The 19,434-nt window shown below is 45.9% G+C and overlaps 1 protein-coding gene across 3 annotated transcripts in view; it reads right to left on the bottom strand.

Moving 5' to 3' along the window:
• The window catches only part of GALNT18 (polypeptide N-acetylgalactosaminyltransferase 18), a 355,336-nt gene extending 343,245 nt beyond the window's left edge, over positions 1 to 12,091 (bottom strand). For all 3 annotated transcript variants that reach the window (XM_040456863.1, XM_040456864.1, XM_040456865.1), the window contains exon 1: positions 11,404 to 12,091. In XM_040456863.1, coding sequence (XP_040312797.1) covers positions 11,404 to 11,638 — 235 coding nt within the window. In that variant the 5' untranslated portion in view covers positions 11,639 to 12,091. The remainder of the gene's footprint in view (positions 1 to 11,403) is intronic.
• Between the last annotated feature and the right edge of the window lie 7,343 nt (positions 12,092 to 19,434).

Raw genomic sequence — 19,434 nt, 5'->3', positions numbered from 1 at the left:
CAGTTTGTGGGTTCGAGCCCCACATTGGGCTCTGTGCTGACAGCTCAGAGCCTGGAGCCTGCTTTGGATTCTCTCTCTCTCTCTCTCTCTCTCTCTCTCTCTCTCTCTCTCTCTCAGATAAATAAACATTAAAATTTTTTTTAAAAAAGCCTAGCCCAATTATAGACTTGGAGGGTCTACATCATAATCCCTACAATGTATACTTTCCTCCAAACAGTCTTTTAGAAAATAAAGCAAATCAGAGGATCAGTTGATTATTAAGCTGAGATTTAGATGTGGAAGAAACCAAAATGTTAAAAGACTCACTGTTCCAAGCCCTTGAACTGAGAGGCAGGTCTAAAGCCTCTCCCACACATATATCACCAACCCCCCCCCCCCTTCCTCTGTGGCTCCTTCTGTCCCATTAGGGAAATATTATGATGATTAATTAGGCAATGCCTGTCCCGTTGGTCAAGATCCTTTGAGGTGGGAACCACATAAACACCAAGCATCATAACTGCAATAAAAAGAAACCAGAAAACCCCTCAGCTCTGGGACCCTAACCAAGGCAGAGCTAAATAAATCTGGAGCAGAATATCAGGAAGGATCTTCCACATGGATAATAGAAAATGTCACCAGCATAAACAGGAAGAGAGATTAGTTCAATAAAGGAATAAAGGCACATTTGCGGGTCTCAAGTAAGATTTTTGCTTACTTTTAACTTCCCAGCATATAACTCACAAGGTTATTAATACAGACTCCTACTGTTTTGGGCAAATAAACAGCTGCTGATGTTTTGTGCCCAAACCACTTTATTAGAGCTTTCCTTTACAGCAATTGTTTTTTTTTTCCTTTCCAAATCCTAAGAGGCTCAGACAGTTAAAAAACAGAGTGCCAAGGCGGGAGGAATAACAAAGGAGAGAGGAGGCAGCCTGTGTGGGCAGAGAGAATGGGGCAGGGGCTGCTGGGACCCTCACTGTCCTCTTTACTACTCTGGGACAAACTCAACATTCAAGAGCAGAGACCAGAAGACACAGATAGGGTGCAATCACAAGGGCTATTTTTGCCCTGATGCTAGGAGCTGCCATTAAACAGAATTTAACAGTGTGAGAAGATAAGGATGACCAACCATCCAGGTTTGCCCGGGTTCGAGGGGCTTCCTTGGAGCCAGGAACTACAGTTTTAAAATAGGAAAAGTCCTGGGGCACCTGGGTGGCTCAGTCTCTTAAGCGTTTGACTCTTGATGCGAGCTCAGGTCATGATCTCACTGTTTGTGAGTTCGAGCCCTGCATTCAGGCTCTACACTGACAGAGGAGTCTGCTTGGGATTCTCTTTATCTCTCTCTCTCTCTCTCTCTCTCTCTCTCTCTCTCTGTGTGTGTCTCTCTCCCTGCCCCTCCCCCACTCACACGCACTCATGCTCTCTCGCTCTCAAAATAAATAAATTAATTAAAAAACAAAACAATGCCCAGGGAAAGTCCTGGGCAAACGGGACAAGTTGATCACCCCAGAAGACACACGACTCTGTCAATGGACAGGAAAGCACTCAGCATAGCGCCTGGCACACAGTGAGCACTCTCTAGTCCCACGTGGAATTGGAATGAGCTCTAGCTTGCCTCGGGCACCTTCTGCTTCTCCTGCAGGACAAGTTCCTGGGGGCTTATGATGTTCCTAGTAGATCCACAATTATCCAAGAGAGAGGGCTCTCCACAGCTTCTGGAGCAGCACCTTGCTCACCCTTCCAGAGCGAGGCCTCTGCCTCTGGCACCCAACCTTGAGGCTCCTCACCTACATAAGGACAGACCAAGCCACCTGCCTGGCACACCACCCCCACCAGTCCCCCACTTGCCCTGAGGCCTCTGAGCTTACACTTGAACACAGTCTCCAACAGAATGATCTCCTGGTCCTCTCTCTGTGAGTTTCACCTTTTTCTTTTTCTTGTGTAGGGAGCATATATGTTAGAAAGTTCCCTTCTTGTCTCCACCATGTACCAGTGTGTGACCTTGGGCAAACTCTCTAAGTGTCTATGTCTAACTGTCCTCACCTCTAAAACTCTCCGTCCACGTTGCAAAGGTAAAAAGCAACCTCGCATGGACGGCATCTAGTCCAGTCCTTGCCACACAGGAGTTCTCTTTCTCCGTGCCTCCTGATATAATCAATCTTCAATACTTGATATGCCTGTTGCTCTTAAAATAAGCCAAGGGTTTGGCTAGGATTCTCATTTGTCACTTCTGAAGCTTCAAATCCCCTCTTAGCTTTCTTACTCTTATATTCATTGGCTCAAGCAATTTTGGTACTGTTCTCCTAAAGTCCCAGAGGCTATTAGCCTGACACTTATGGGTCCAGGATTCAAATCCTGTCCTGCCCAGGTCCCTGAATTACCTTCCCATTTCTCTGGGATCTCAATGGCCTTTAAAGGTCCATCCCAGGGGCGTCGGGGTGGCTCCGTCAGTTAAGCGTCCGGCTTCAGTTCAGGTCATGATCTCGCGGTCCGTGAGTTCGAGCCCCGCGTCGGGCTCTGTGCTGACAGCTCAGAGCCTGGAGCCTATTTCAGATTCTGTATCTCCCTCTCTCTGACCCTCCCCTGTTCATGCTCTGTCTCTCCCTGTCTCAAAAATAAATTAAAAAAAAATACGTTAAAAATTAAAAAAAAAAAAAAAGGTCCATCCCAGGACACAGAGATGGATGGGCAAAGCAAACAAGTCACCAGGGCTTAAAATGCAATACTCACCAATCTTAAACAGGGCTGCACCTCTGTCTTAAACTCTGGACAATGGCTATTCTAAAGAGGTGGCCCTAAGCCTCCTCTTCAGACATCATTTTTCATTGTTCTCATCTGTCCCAAGGAGAGGGGTGCAGATACCACTCTTCTGGATCTTCCCAAACACAGTACTTTGTGAACTCCTGAAGAGAAGCAGTAACAAAACGTAGCCCAGAGAACCATCTGCTGGCTCTAACACCATTTCACCAGTGGCCTCATACGGAGAGCCTGTCACAGTCTCATTGGGACTGCACACTTAGGACTTTCACAAAGCTTCATTAAGGGCAGTTTCATCTCTGAAAAGCAAGCCTTCACAAAACTGATGGTGAATGATGGGCAGTGAAACAGCTACATCAGAACCCCATACCCACTGGGATGATTTGTCCTAGCAATATATTTTAGTCCATAATCCTGTAGTCCATAATCCTTTAGTCCACAATCCTGTAGTGGGGGGAGGGGGGAGGAGGAGCCCCTGGGTGGCTCAGTCGGTTAAGCACCTGCCTTCGGCTCAGGTCATGATCTCACAGTTTGTGAGTTCGAGCCCCAGGTGCTCTGTGCTGAGAGCTCAGAGCCTGGAGCCTACTTCATATTCTGTCTCTCTCTCTCTCTCTCTCTCTCTCTCTCTCTCTCCCTCCCTCCCTGACTCGCATTCCATCTCTCTCTCAAAAATACACAAACATTACAAAAAATTTTTTTAAAAGAAAAGAAAAAGACATAATCGTGTAGCCAGCAAAACTACCCAAGCATTAGTGTTCATATAATCAGGAATCCTCTTGCTTAAAGTTCCAGTTGGCTGCACTCAGCTGGGTCCATAAAAAGTACACAGCCCCACAAACAGGACTCCAGGACAGCAGTTGTTCCCGATTACTACCACAACAAATTTTAGATTGGAACAGTCGTACGGTGATTGGTTGTTAACAATAACTAAAATACCAAAACATACGAATGATTAAGTTTAACTAGTAAGTTGAAGGGATTTCAAGGTTATCACATTCTCTTGCATACTAATCCGCTTCTTGAGTGGGAGGAAAAAGGACAGAGTGAGAATGTGTGCACCGTGTAGGGACATGCTCCATCCTGGCCCCACCCTGGGGCGTGTGCCCTGCATGTGAAGGCATGCGTGTGAGGAGAAGGAAAACATTCAGCGCTTCCATACTCACACACTGCATTGTGGAACGGAGCTGCTCCACCCCCAAAGGCAGACTGAGATTTGATAAGCTGGTAATTGTAGGCACCATGGAATAATCAAATCTCTACCCAACTCAAGGACCCCCAGCGCCAGAGAGACATTCAAGGCCAGCATGAAAAGTGAGGGCAAGCAACACTCATATCATCTGGATCATGAACCAGCAGACCTAGCCCCCTCCACCCCTTGCACTCTGTTGCGGTTGCCCGTCTCACATTTATGGGCTTCTGCCCCTCCATCTTTATGTGTGATCCTCTTTCTTCCCAAATCCCATCTTACTGCCTTCTGGCCACATTCATCACTCATTCAGCCTGGTGCTTCCCACAAAGAACCTTCTGCGCAGCATCACCTCCTACTAGACTGCCTTCCTATATGCTTCTCCACAGGGCAGCCATCTCTCCTAGACTCCTGGACAGGACCCAAGTAATGAAAAAGGGCAACAATCCTAAAGAGACCCTCAAGCCTCCAAAAGGCAATGGCCCCAAGGCATTTGGCTTCCCAAGTGAAGTGAAGTCAGAAATTCTACAGGATGGTAATGAAGATGGTCCAGTAACCTTGTGTGTGGCTCTGAATCCTATAAATACCTTTGGAAAAACACAGACCAGCATAGCCCAAGTGACTGCAGCTGACCTTCAAGGCCCTCAGACCAGGAAACCAGACTGTGGTTCTCCCACATTTCATTCTGAATTCTCCTTGAGATTCTACATCAACCTACTTATCAAGGGCAAATAACAATTTATGTCGAGTGAGTGGGAAAGAATGTGGAATTCATTTATTTTACAGCCTACACACTTGTGGATAAAAATGAGAATTCTTTGGCCATGGGAAAAAAGTTGTATTCTTTGGCAAGGTTTCCCGACTCCATGAAGATGCGGTCTGGGGCTATTAATAAAGGTAATTGGGCCCAACTTCTAAATCCTGCTCTTGCACTCTCAAAATATCAATCACTGTTACTAATATAATTTCACACGCCATAGTTCATTCCGAAGGAAAAATAGCTTTACTATTTAAATGACACCCTTTCCTCAACTCAACTCCACAAGCACTCAGAAAACATCATATCCTCTTCTTCACAACCATGCCAAGTCAGGGATCAGATGAGAAGGACACCAGCCAATTCTAGGTGACATCCAAAGCTACAAGGGACAAAAAAAAAAATCTCCCCACATCCAGACCTAGGACATTTTCTGACTTTTAGGGGCCACAAATGGTTTGTAATCAGAGCAAGCAACCTGTTTTTAGTGACATAATATACATTAATATGCATATAATATGCCTAACAAACTTTTAGGAAACAAAAAGCAGTTAATAATCCATTTCTCCCATTGTTGGGATGATCTTGACTCACTGAAGTAAGAGAATGGATTTAGAAATTAGTCATATAATGTAATACATTATTAATCACGGTATTCAGAAGGGTAAATAGATATTATAAAAACACTACCCAGGAATTCAATTTCCTTTCAGATGTGTTTACTCTCTTGAATTCTTTATGCTACCATCATCCCTCACAAAAATATAATAGTCAGGCCTTTTTCTCCCAAAACAGTGATTTTCAACCTTTTCTTTTAAAAAAAAAAAAGCACAGCCTTTTAAAAAATAAAACATTCTATAGAACACCAAATATAAGGCATGTGAAGGAAGAGACACACTGGCTGCAAGGAGGAGAGCATGTGGGTGCAGGAGGGGTCCAGGAGACTTCAGTTGACCCTTTTATTTGTCAGGTCCCATATCCAACCTTCCAGAAGCTTGGGGCTGCTTGGGGCCACAGTATGAAAATTACTGCCCTAAGTCATCTATGTAAAGCAAAAAATATGTACATAATATAGAATACAGGCCGTGTGTGTGTGTGTGTGTGTGTGTGTGTATAACTAGTGATCTATGTAAATATACCATACGTATATATAATATACAAATCACAAAACCTGACATCCCAAGAGAAAAACTGGCAAAAGACACTAATACAAGGTGAAAGTAACAGGGGGAGGTGGGGGGGGGGGCGGACAGTTATTAAGTTCTACAGTAATCAAAGAAGTACAAATCAAAAGAACACTTAACAGTGATTACCTTTGCCCAGAAAAAGTTAAATGATACCACCAATGCTGGCCAGGTTCCATGAAACTGGTACAAGAATACATTGCAAGTGGCTGTGTAGCAAGATTTTAACAACGATCGTTCATTAAACTATTCCTACTCTTGGAGTCCGTAGTAATCCCACATCTGGAAATAGATCCTTAAAGATAGTTGAAAAGAAGAAAAATGAGGTGGATATGTTCATTTCTGCATTAATTGTAGTGGAAAAGCCAATGTTCTGTAATGGGGAAGTGGTTAAATCAATAATGGTTATACCGATGGTGGAATATTATGCAGTCATTAAAAATACAGTACAAGTTCTCTTTAAGAACCCTCTGCTTTGTCACCTCTCCTAATGAAGCATGCTTTCAATCCCCCTGGGAAACCAGCCCCAGGATGCCTTTGTCCTTCTGTGTCAGCTTTTCTCTCCCGCCCCCACTCACATCTCCAGCTCAGGGCTGAGTTGTTTGGCTACCAACAGTCCTCTGGGTTTGTTCCCAAATGTGTTTTTACCTTTGGTACTTGTCATTGTAACAGAATAATTTAATTTAATTACATATTCTGGAAACCAATGGAATATGACTGCTAAAAAGATGAGAGCTGTTGTTTCTAAGAAAATTAATTTAACTGCTTTGCAAAGACTTTATAAAGCTAGTCACTGAAATAGCACTCAAATTGCATGTGAGCAAAATCACTGCGAAGGATGAGGCAAAAGTCGTAGAAATCCAGGCTACTACACAGAGGCTGCTTCATAAGCATCTTCAAGTTCTCAATGAATTTTAAAGGAAACAGAAGTAGAGATCAGTCTTTGTAAAATAGCACATTATGTAAGTGGCTTATGCAAGGAAGAAGATCAGAAAGGCCCCCGCCGCCCCGCCCAATGACGAGCCTTGGCCTTAACATCAAAAGGCTTGCAAATGAATGTACAAAATATTCAAAAATAAAATGAAAATAAAATACTTAATGCAGATATGCACTATTTTTTATACTTTTTATACTATTTTTAAACTTAGTGCAGATATGCACTATGTTTTATTCTCTTCTTTACTCAGTTTTTCAATTAACTACCTTAAAGCCCAACTGTATTGAGTAAGAGGGAATCTATTGTTCTTTAAAAACAAGTCCACAGTGGCAGGGTCCGGGAGTGTCTTGATTTACTGTCATATCCAATGTCACCTCTCCACTGTGCTACCTGGCACATATTAGATCTCCAATAAATAAAGACTGAATCAATATACTATGTAGCAAACATGAAAAAATACTTCTAACAAAAAACAAGCTGAAAAAAGGTGAAATATGAAATTACATGCAAACCATGACTACACCTTTTTTTTTAAATACGGAGGCAGATGGGAAAAGTTAGAAGGGAAGGCTCAAATGCAAAATAGATGTGTTAAAGTAAAATGAATTAAAGGCAATTTTATACATTTTTAATTATTTTCTTTAATATTGGCACATTCTTTTACAGATCCAAAAAGATACTAATCAAGAAAAGGAGGGGCGCCTGGGTGGCTCAGTTGATTAAGCAACTGACGTCGGCTCAGGTCATGAACTCACAGTTCGTGAGTTCGAGACCCACGTCAGGCTCTAAGCTGACAGCACAGAGCCTGGAGCCTGCCTCGGATTCTGTGTCTCCCTCTCTCTCTGCCCCTCCCCCACTCACGCTCTGTCTCTCTCTCTCAAAAGTAAATAAACATTAAAAAAAAGAAGGAGGGAAGGAAGGAAGGAAGGAAGGAAGGAAGGAAGGAAGGAAAAAGATGAGGAGAAAACTGTTTCAGTTTCTACGGGACTTCCAAAATAAGACAGGAACCAACACTGAGTAGGTTCCAAGCTCTCCAAAACACAAGCTGCCTTCAACACACCCTCTGCTTCATCCGCCTCGCCACGTCCAGCAATCCCATCTATCTCCTCCGAAGAGTGAACCTGTACGAACACTTATCTCCAGCCCAACAGGATGCTATTTTTGAAATCTGGAGCTATCCACCCTCTCGCTTACCAACTATTTGAAAAAAAAATTTTTTTTTCACAACTGCAATTTACATTCCCAAGAGATTCCCAAACACCATCTAATTAAATCATTCAATCAGAAAACAAATTAAAATGAAATATCGCTGCAACCCCCAAGAGGAAAATAAACTTTTCAGTCATGACTAGAACAGACCTCTAGGGTGATGCTCCAAAGCCTCTTCTAATTGCAAGGCCTATGACACATTCTGCAGAACATTTTGTGACATTTGCAGTTTCCGGGACAACTTTCCTTCCAAAGCAAAAAGAAGCCTCAGCAAGGCTCCAAAGCAAAACATTCGTTTGAGAATGGAAACGCTTTCATAAATGACTAACCGGTGCACTGGGTATCCACATTATACACTCATTCATTCATCCATTCATCTATCCAACACCTACACTCCACAGGATATGCCAGGAACTGTCCTGGGTATTCCACCAACACGTTTTAAGTGAACGTAACCTCTGCCTCTCAACATAAAATAAAACAAAACCCAGAGCTTTCTGAGTTTACCTATGGAAGAGTCTCAACGTGGGCAGGTTCTGACTTCATCATTCCTTGGGCATCTTCTGAGGTCTCTAACTCTGACACCCTCTTCCATCATCAAGTAACTCCAGGGGATCGCTGTTTCCCCTGTGAGCTGCTGGCCCTCTAAGGAGACAGTACAGTATGTGGTGAAGAACACAGACCCTGAAGCCAGATGGGCTGGGTTCAAATCCCTGAACTCCCATGTATCAGTAATGTGACCCAGGCAAGTCTTTATCTCTGTCTGTAAAATGGAGTTAATACTACCTATTTTACAGGGTTGTGATGATTAAATTAGTCAATATACATAAAGCCCTTGGAATAGTGCCTGGCACATAATGGGCGCTATATAATTTTCAGCCATTATCATTACCCCTTATTCTCCTCTCCCTCAGCTCAGCACAGTAAGCTGGATTGCTCAAAAGGCTGTACTAACTGGAGGAAACTTAACCGTGGAATACACATGAACGGTCTATATCACTGAGTACCAGGGTCTGACTGTCCTTCCCTACCCTCTGCCTCCAAAGAGTTGCACTTGGCCAGTCCCAAACTTTGCAGGCCTCTTAAACATAGATCTCTAAATTCACTTAATCCCCTGAATCCTAGCTCTGGATGGCTCTGGGGCCACTGGGAGGGCTGTCACTGGTCACGCTACCCTATCACGGCGCAGCCAACCAAGTCACCTCCACTCTCTGTCTCCCATCTAGCCTTCCCCAAGTCACTGACACTTCCCCACCCTCTAGAGCCTGTGGCTTCCGCCTTTCTGTCCTGAGAACCTGGTCATTTCTGAATATCCACAGGAGTCCTAATATACAGTCAGGGCACATACCCAAGAGAACCGGACCAACGTATGTTTTAAGAATCCTGTTCTCTCTTTGCTTCCCATCTCTCCCAATTTTTTCAGGTATATATTTAAAAGTTCCGAACAATGTGTAGTTATAAGGTTTCCTGGGAACAAAATCACAAAGGCTCCTTTCAGCTTTAAAACTGCACTCACTTTCATGTAGAGCCTTATAAATCATGTGACATGGTCCACATTCAATATGATAGGGGCTACTCTGTGATGAGCTCATGGGTTAACAATGTCTCCTCCCTGCTTCCCAAAGCAGTACCTTGCTCACCTCCTCCCTGAGCAGACTGGAAAGCACAAGAGAATCATTTTTCAGGAATATATATACACACACTCACGCAGAATCTGTGAATGAAAATCTCTCAAAACCTGTGGGCAAACTGGAAACGTCAAAGTAAGGTATGGCCTTGTGTCTCCCTGGGAACAGTCTGAAACACCCTGGGGCAAGCACTGTACTTCTATTGCTGATTAATTTTCAGTCCAAACCTACAGGATGGAAAAGGTAAGAAACAGCAGCAACAGGGGCCATCAGATAGATAAATCGGTCTGCTAAGCCCAGTTCCAGTTTGAAAGGCAGAGGTAGGTATGAAGGAGAAGCTGTCAACAGTCTCCTTTCGAGGGAAGTGTCCCTAAGCCATGAGCTTGCTTTGAAGTCATTAGTTGGAAAGCACAAGGGATATGTACACCTCTCCTGCACTCACCTGGACCTCCCCTGGGAAGGAACTATTCTGGACGTGTGGGGTTACAGTGGGAAATGTGGACGCAGCGCCTATCTCTACCCTGGCAGGGGCAGCAGGTGCATACGCCCACGAGTAAACAAGTGAAAGTGCTCCTGGGGGAGAAAGCCTTCCATCAGCTAGATATTTGCCAAGATCTGCTAGGTAGTGGACCCAGAGTCTGCCTGGCCCGCCAGGTTTATAGGTGAACAAGGTTCCCTGCCCTTCAGAAGCTCACACGCTGGTAGAAAGCAGGGGAAGTGGGGAGGTGACGAAAAGAGAAGTGTGAACGGGTGAGACGCGCGCGTGTGTGCACACCCAGTACCAGTGCCCCGCGGAGCTCGGACAAGGTTGCATCGGGAGGGCTCCCATACGCCATCCTCCCCTTGGCCCCAGCCCTGGCCTAGATGGAGGGCAACCACCTCGTGCAGCCTTAGACTCAAGAACCACTCCGCGAGAGTCTGTGTGCTCCGCCCCAACCGCTCCCTGGGCCTGGGAATGCCCTGGGCCTGGGAGTGGAGCTACCGGAGGCAACGGCTTTCGCCCGGCCCCGCGGGGAAGGTGCAGCCCAGGGGGGATTCTCTCGGTCCTGGGCGGAGGCGCCACCTCAGTGGACAGAGCTCCAGGCTCCCGTGCTTCTTCCACGTGTCGACACCTGCTCCTGGAGAGGGTCCTGGACCCGCTGGTTGTGGTGGGGGTGGGCACCGCTATAGGTTTAAGCGGCACCCCTAGCCACAGATTTCCCCTACAGGTCCAACGGACCTGTGCGCCTACGGACGGCGCACAGCAGGGCTGGGGCTGGGTCTACGCAATCTTCCTAGTCCAGGCTTGTCCCGCAGCCTGTGGGTTCTAAATGCCAAAGGCTGGGGCCGCGCGAGCATCTCGTCGTGGGCCCTTACAAGGGACCAAATGAGCTCGACTGTCCGCGCCCGCTCTCTCTTGTACACACACAAACATGCACGTACACACTCTGAGCCGGACCTGTGTGCGATCCCGAGAGCCGGCGAGCAACCAGCCCGGAGTCTCGGGCACATTTGGACACGTGCGCAGCGCGCCCCCACACCGCCAGTGAGCTGCACACACCCGCGCGTGGAGCCCCGCGCACACACGTGTGCCCCGGAGAAGCGCGCACGGCCGCAGACAGCGAGGGTCCCCCATGCAGGCAAGAGCGCACACCCAGCCCCCCAAGCTTCTGCGGCCTCAGACCCCGCAGCTGCCGGCTACATGCGCACCCGCCCCAGCGCACCCGGAGCCTCGCTGGGCACTCCGGGGCCTGGTGAGCGGCCCAAGTTTCCCGGGGCGCCCGTACCTTGGATATGCTGCTTGATGACATTCTCCAGGTGGTCTAGCCGTTCAATAATCTTCAGGGTGTCCCCTTTGTCTTCCTCCAGCTTCTTGTCAGGCGCCGGCTCCTGCCCCCGCACATACACGCTGGCGATGTAGTTGGTGACCCAGCCCACGTAGAGCAGACATATGATGTTGGTCATGCCGCTCAGGATCACGCAAGTGGACACCAAAGTTTTGGTCTTCCTGGTGCACACCATTCTGGGCTCCTTCCTCCATATAGAGCTCCCGGGGGACCCTCCTCGCCGCGCGCCGGCACTCCCCCGCGCGCGCACACCCCCTCGCCCGCCCCGGGGCGCTGGGCGCCCGAGCACCTGAGTCCCAAGGTCCTCCAACAGCCGGAGCTGCTTGCGGTAGAGCCGCCGTGCCCAAGTTTGGAGCTCCCGCCGCTGGCCACCCGGAGAGAGAGCTTGACAAAGGAAACGAGGTGGATTTTTTCCAAATTAAAAATCTCCTAGCCCTTCTGGAAGCGGTCACGGGTGGCCGGCAGCCGCGCGCCCGGATACGCGCGTCGGGGAAACTTTGCCACAACCTGGGTCCACGGCCGCGCCGTTTCCCATCGCCAGCGCGGGTTGCCTGGGCGGTCCGACCGGCCCGCGCTGCTGGAAGGACGGCGACGGCGGCGGCGGCGGCGGCGGCGGCGGCAGCAGCGGCGGCGGGGAAAGCAGCGGCGCAGAGCGGCCCGGCCCCCTCCGAGCGACAAGCGCCGCCACCAATCGCGCTCCGGCTCGGGAGAGGGGCCGGTGCTGCGCTGCCGCGGACCAACAGGGAGGGCGCGCGGGGCGGAGTCCGGCCCCCGGGCCCCACCTGCTGGCTGCCCCTGGCTCCCGCCCTCCAGGGACGCGCCTGAGCTTCCACCAGCGCCCGCGCGGGCTGCCCCAGCCTCGAGGCTCCCGGAGAGGCGCGCCGCCAGCCTCAGCCCCTAGGTCGGCAGATTCCACCTCTAGGGGAATGCTAGGGGAATTCTTGCTCTTGCGCCGGGACCTCTGGTCTTTGCAGGGTCGCGCGGCTCAACGCCCCTCGGCGGGGCTTCTCGCTCTGGTCTCCCCGGCCGGCCGACTCCTTGTCCCCCTTTTGAGCCGCCAGGAAGCAGAGAGGCCGGGGAATCATGGGCCAGAATAGTCTGACTAGCCTTGCCCTTGGTCAGGCCCCGTGGGCATCCACTTCTTCCATAGCCTCACTCCAACCTCCGCCTGTCCGACGCCCTCTGGCCTCTGGCCTCCTGCATGGCTCCAGGCTTGGCAACTGCCAAAGGGGCTAAGCCTCCCAGGAATCTCCTAGAAGATTTTGGACCACCACCACCATCACCACCAACCCCCTGGAAGATTTTTGCCCCATCTATATTTTTTTTTTTTTTTTTTTTTTTTTTAATGTCTGCACAGCTCCCAGGACAAAACTGTGTCCTGTAACCCAGTTGTCATCCATGTGGGACTAGGCTCATCTCGGTGAATAGGGAAATTCTGCACAGAAAGGTGAGAGGCGATGCAGGGGCATTGGGGGCAGACTATGCTCTCTGTGAACTGTAAAGTCCTTATGCATGCTGTTTGTAATTGATGTTAGAGAGGACAGAACTGTGACTGACAGCAAAGGGACATGGCTGGGCTCTAATGGCTGAGACTATTTTATTTGTTATAAGAGCAAATACACTTATTCATATTATCCCCTTCTGCTGAAGTCACTTCTTTTCAGCATCTGAATAGAATTCCTCTAAACAAAGGCTCTTTAAACACAGATTTATATCCTCTTCTCCATCTGTGGGTGCATTTCCTTGGCCTGCAGAGTCAGGGAGCATCCTGCTGCATAGCCACCTTGTACATCGGCACCCCAATGGGCCATGGTAGTAGTACCCACAGTGGCTCTCTCAAGTGATATTTTCTGGATTCAAGGAACTGGCCCCACAGAGGAGGGAGGGCACAAAACCAAAGAAGGGGCACTTTATGGCCATCAGCCAGTGCTTTGCTTACAAAACCCCCAAAATACGCTGTGATACCAACTGGAAGATTTCTCTTTCACACAGCTGGAAGCAGGTTGGGAAGAGAGAAGAGGAGAACAGGATATATGTGTCAATATGTATGAGAGGAGAGGACACACACACACACACACACACACACTCATCTTTTTCTGGGAAAAAAAAAATCAAGGTAAAGAAAGGTAAAGAAATCTACAACCAAGAGGGAATAAAACCTGCCTCTCCCTTTCTCCTCCTCTGGAAGTATAATCAGCTCACAAATGAAGGGTCTGGACTTTCTTCCGGTTTGATGAATTTACAAGCAATGGCCTTGGATACAGTTAGTGGCAAAGGTCTAATTCTTTCCTTCTGTCATGCGCCTTCTCCCAGGAGGAGCTCCAGAAGTTCATCTCTTCCCAGGATCTTCCTAAACCTCCACAGGGCTAGACAGAGAGGAGGCAATACTCGTTTTTCACATTCTTACTGGGGGGGGGGGGGGAAGCCCCAATTTACAAGGTTTAAGGCAAAAACAAAGTGGATTGTGTGACCTCAAATTTTTGTCCAGCCGATCTCCTAAGATAATTTGTAACTGTGGAGGGGAAGAATGCAACAAAAGAATGAAGAACAGGCTCTCCTCTCTGAAAGGTCACAGGGTCAAGTTGACCAGTTCAAAGAATATTCACTGGAGGGGCAGCCCAACTCCAGGACTCTAATCTCAGATCTACCACTTATTAGTTCTGTGAGGTAGGACAAATTTTAAAACATTGCTGGGGCTCAATATTCCCATCTGTCAAAGGAGTTGTTGTGGAGGAGTTGTTGTGGAGATTAAAATGAGAGAATGCACCAGAAAGGGCTTTAATTAGTGCAGGACACATAGTGGGTGCTCAGGACATGGTGAGTTTCCCACAGAGGATATTGTCTTTCCCCTGCTGGGCCAGAACTTACCTCCATGAACTCCATCCCACTGTTTAGCAATACAGCTGACCCTTAAACAACATGAGTTTGAACTGTGCCATCCACTTACATGTGGAGTTTTTCAAATAAATACATTACAGTACTACAAATGCATTCTCTCTTCCTTATGGTTTCCTTAATAACATTTTCTTTTCTTTAACTCACTTTACTAAAGGATACAGCATACAATACATATAACATACAGAGTATGTGTTAATTGACTGCTTATGTTATTGGTAAGGCTAAGGTCAATGGTAGGCTATCAGCAGTTCAGTTTGGGGGGAGTCAAAAGTTCTACTTGGATTTCAGCTGTGCAGGGGGTCAGCTCCCCAACCCCCCTGCATTGTTCAAGGGTCACATGTACTTGGTTTCTCCACTGACCAGTATCAGTGCTCTCTCCCCTGATGGAAGCTAACAGGAAGTAAAGCTATAGGCAGCAAGGTGCTATCTTGTCTAGCTGGGTTCCAGCATATTGGCCATCTATTCATAATGTCTATTTTCACCATCAGTAGTATAGTGATATGCATTGGTTGATAGGATGTTCCATATGGGAAGCTGGTTTCAGGGACTGTTGCCAGCCATACCCTCAAATTTCCACTTAAGACTGCCAACTCCTTGGGTTATAAACAAGTGAACTGGAAGGAAGCACAAAGACTTTACCCACAAAGGTTTTGTAGTCACAAGGCCAGAAAAGAGCCTCCATGTAAACCCTCCTGTAAACAATACATGGGCTGTATTTTTAGTCCCAAGTTCAACTACATTAAATCCAGCAAGTAACTATTGAGCCCTTGAGGGTCTGTCTGAATGACCAGTTGCTCTGGGCCTTGCCTAAGTTTACCCCAGACATGTAGATACAATTGGAGTCTCACAGTCTCAATATGGGCCTCTTCTGAGCCTGGGAAGCTGCTAAAAATCATCCTTGAACTGGAAGAATGTTTGAGATTCTCAAGTTAGGTCATTTATCTAACTCCTACGTGTTTCCTCACCTTTATTTCAAATAAATCTTACTTCAGGGGAGTACTGTGAACTTAATCAGATAATGGATGTGAGCAAGCCTAGCAGAGACTCCAGGACAGCGTATTTCCCTAAACTTATGCCCAGCATTTGGACCTGGGGTTTCCTTCCACTCTTGCTCCAAGAGAAAGTGAGTACCTTGAAGAATCTATAAAAAGGGCTGGAGATCCTTGATAGAGTCTCCCTGGCACAATCTTTGGATTTCAGCCATCTTTTATATTGTGTAGGCAGCTGCCCTCTTCATGTGATTTCAGGGGGAGCTAAGTAGGACTTCTTACCCACCAGTCCAGCCATGCTATCATCCCACCAATTAGCAAGCCTTCATTGAGAATATCCTTAATGCCAAGGTTGGAAAAGCCAGTAATTAATGGAGTTTAACTACTGGGTGATTAAGTTCTAAGTGGGATACCCTGCCTGGGGATTAAAAGGAACAGTGGACCAATCCTGGCCAATGGCAAGGAGTCCACTCACCACTCATTGGAGAGAGATGTCAGTGGTCATCTGTACCCACCAGATGGCAGCACCATGCAAAGCCTTGGGGCCAGAGGTGTCCATTGGGATTTGGGGACTCCAAAGGGAAAGTGGGCCCTAAAGGTAGAATGACTCAATCCTTGGTCTGGCTTCATGGCAAGTGCAGTTTCCAGAGCCCTAGGGAAAAAGAGATTGTTGGGGCTTCCAGCAGGGATGGATGCAAAGTTCAGAGACAAAGGCTGTGGAGGAATAATAGGAACAAGATTGGATTCTTCCAAGCCACAGGACTGAGATGTCACTGAAGGAAGGCACACTTCTGGGAGTGGGGGGAAGTGGAAAGGTGAACAAAGAGAAGAATGTTTGTTTAGTACCTACGCTGTGTCAAGTCTAGTGTTTTTCATGTTATCTCTTGAACACAGACTAGGGAGCCAAATAGCTAGGCTCATAGTCCACGTCTGCCATTTACTTACTATGTTCTTGGGCAGGTTACTTAACCAGTCTGTGCCTCAGTTTTTTTACCTGAGAAAATGGGGAGAAAACTGTTGTTTTGAGAATTAGATGAATTCATGTATATAAAGCACATTAAATGCACTCTATAAGTATTAGTTCTATAAAGTGTTAATACTATCTCTGATCAACAAAGTATCTGAAAGGCAAATGAAAGGAGAGAAGACAAGCCACCAGAGGGAATTTTCCTCTAACTAGGAGCAAAGGGTCCTAGAAATAGACATTTGGCTCTTCTTTTTTTTTTTTTTTTTTTTTTCGAGTTTATTTATTTATTGGGGAGGAGGGGAGGGGCAGAGACAGAATCCCAAGCAGGCTCCCCACCATCAGTTTGGAGCCCCATGTGGGGCTCGAACTCACGAACCATGAGATCATGACCTCAGCCAAAATCAAGAGTCACATGCTTAACCAACTGAACAATCCGGTGCCCCGGCTCTTCTTTCTTTACCTTATTGAAGAACCCAGAGCAACTCCTAGCTGAAATGCAGAGCAGATCCTGACAGGAATCCTGCAACCAGACCCATTTAAGCATCTGTCCACTTATTCACCCACTACGTATCTCTGAGTACCTGCTCTGGGTTAGACCCAATGTTAGGTACAGGTAATTCAGAGATGACTCACAGAACTGCACCCCTGCTATCAAGGAGATCACTGTTTAGTGGAGGAGGCCCATAAATAAACAAGTGTAATATAGTCTGATAAGCTCTATCCGACATACCATACCAGTATCAAAGAGAAGGGCACCAGCAGGTGATGAAGGCACCAAATTCCTCCCCAACAAGTAGTAATGTAATTTCTGAATGGCTCCACTTCCATTCAATCACTAGACAGCTTTGCTGGGCGGGAATTTGTCCTTTAGACCTAGAGGAAAATATTTGCAAGATATTTAATTGACTAAGGACTGGTATCCAGAATATATAAAGAATTCATATAAACCCGTAAAATAGGCAAGAAAATACACAAAAGGAAAAATGGGCCAAAAATACAAGCAAGCAATTAACTAGAGAGAAAGTACAAATATCCAAAAAATACAAGAAAGGATGCTTAAACATGTAAAAATCGGGAAATACAAATATAGACACCATATCTCACCTATCAGATTGACAAATTGAATGTGATAATTAGCAAGTATTAGAGAGAAGACAAGGAAAATAAGTACTCACATATCATGCTGGTGAAATCATAGTTGGTACAATCATTTTGGAATGTAATTTGGCAGTAATGATGGAATTAAAAATGCACATACTCTATGACCTTGTACTCAAAATATGGTCCATGGGCCAGAAGCATTAGCTTCACCTGGGAACTAATTATCAGGCTCATCCCACATCTACTGATTTGAAATCTTCATTTTAACAAAATCCCCAGATGAGTCATATATACAATAAAATCTAAGATGCAATACACATGAAACTGTTAACCATAACCTTTCTTTGGGAGAAGAACCACAATTAAGGAATGTGGCCAACTTCTGAACTTGTTACCAGGCTCATCTATAATGTCTGATTTTTTACTATGAGTATTTCTTAATGTAATACTTCTGAAATTCAAGTTATTATGTTTATAATTTAAGAAGTAATTCCTTTGGTTGTGCTGAAATCTGCTTCATATTGGTTGCTGCCCCACTTTGTGACCTGAGGTATACACACACACACACACACACACACACACACATACTTCTTGACCACCTCATGCTTTGTATTGCATGCATTATGTATGTTGTATGTATTCCTTATTGAAAAAGTAAAAGGAATCATCAAGGTACATAACCACAATCACTATTTAGTGAGAGCAGGAATGTTATCAACTACCACCTCCTTCTTTTGCACATTCAGAGCCATTTCTGAGTTTTGTGTATTTTACATAAAAGACATTTTTATAATGTTGTCTACTAGGGAGACAGTAAAAGATTTTATAAAAGTTTTGACTTACTGTTTCTTAAAAGAATGCCCAGTAGGAGGTATGTTGATTAGGAAAGCAGTAGAACATAGTGGTTACACACATGTAACCAGACAGACTTGGGTTTGAATTCTGGATCTACCATTTACTAATTCTATGAATCTGGGCAAGTTACTTAAGTTCTTGTATCTCAATTTCCTCATCTATAAAACCTAATATCTACTTCATAAGGTTGTTGTGAAGATTAAGTGAAATAATATCTGTAAAGCTTGCTACTCAGTCTGTGGTAAGCACAGAACAAAGGTTAATTTCAATAGTACTCAACACTTTTATTTAAATAATAAATCATGGTATCTCATTTCCAATCCATAATTATACACATCATGTAGCACATATTCAGGAGCATAACCCTTTTGTAGCCCAAGGACTAAGTGTATATTTTTAATGTTGCTGTCACTTAAAGAGAGGAGTATCAGTATCTAAGTAGAATCAAGTAGAACTACACAGAACAGTGATGTGTCTTGTTAGACCACCTATATCTCTAGGGCAAGTGGGGAATACTAGTACTTTCAATCATGGAACACTGTTCACACATTTCTTGATCTTCACAACAACCCCATAAGGTGAGGTATTATTATGCCCATTTTACAGATGAGAAAACTGTATCTAAGGGCAAACACTAAAACATGGTAGAGGGCTCCTAATTTCAAATCCAGTACTCTTTCCATATACCACAACCCTCCTAGGGATCTCTTAAGGGGTATCTATATTCAACAAAGGAATTACTGGCTGAGTAAGACTCAAAAGTAAGAGACTTCCTGGGAAGACTTTTCATCTGCAAGGAGGATTACTGAAAACAGAAGCACCTTCAAAACCTAGTTGAATGTTGTCCCCAAGCAAGAAAAAGAGCTGCTAATTTTTTCCTTTCTGAATGAGTGAATCTGGTTGGCAAAGATGAAGAAAGGGAGTCACATTTATTGAGCACTTGCTGATAGCAGAAGTAGAGTCACAGATTTCCTCATGCCCATGGAAGAACTCTTGTGTGGGCCTTAGGAAGGCAGGAAGAAGAGGGGGTGGGATTGCAAAATGCCCCCCTCGCTTAGGAAAATGCATACAGACTATCCCAATATTGGGATACAGAAATATTGGGAGGCAGAAATCTCCTTCAGCTGCTTCACAGCACAGAGCTCTCCTTCTAAAGCCTCC

Source organism: Herpailurus yagouaroundi, unplaced genomic scaffold (assembly GCF_014898765.1).
Source record: "Herpailurus yagouaroundi ecotype Mexico unplaced genomic scaffold, PumYag 218, whole genome shotgun sequence".
Taxonomy (NCBI): domain Eukaryota; kingdom Metazoa; phylum Chordata; class Mammalia; order Carnivora; family Felidae; genus Herpailurus; species Herpailurus yagouaroundi.
Note: the sequence above shows the minus strand (reverse complement) of the source record. Positions and strands in the feature narration are given on the sequence as shown.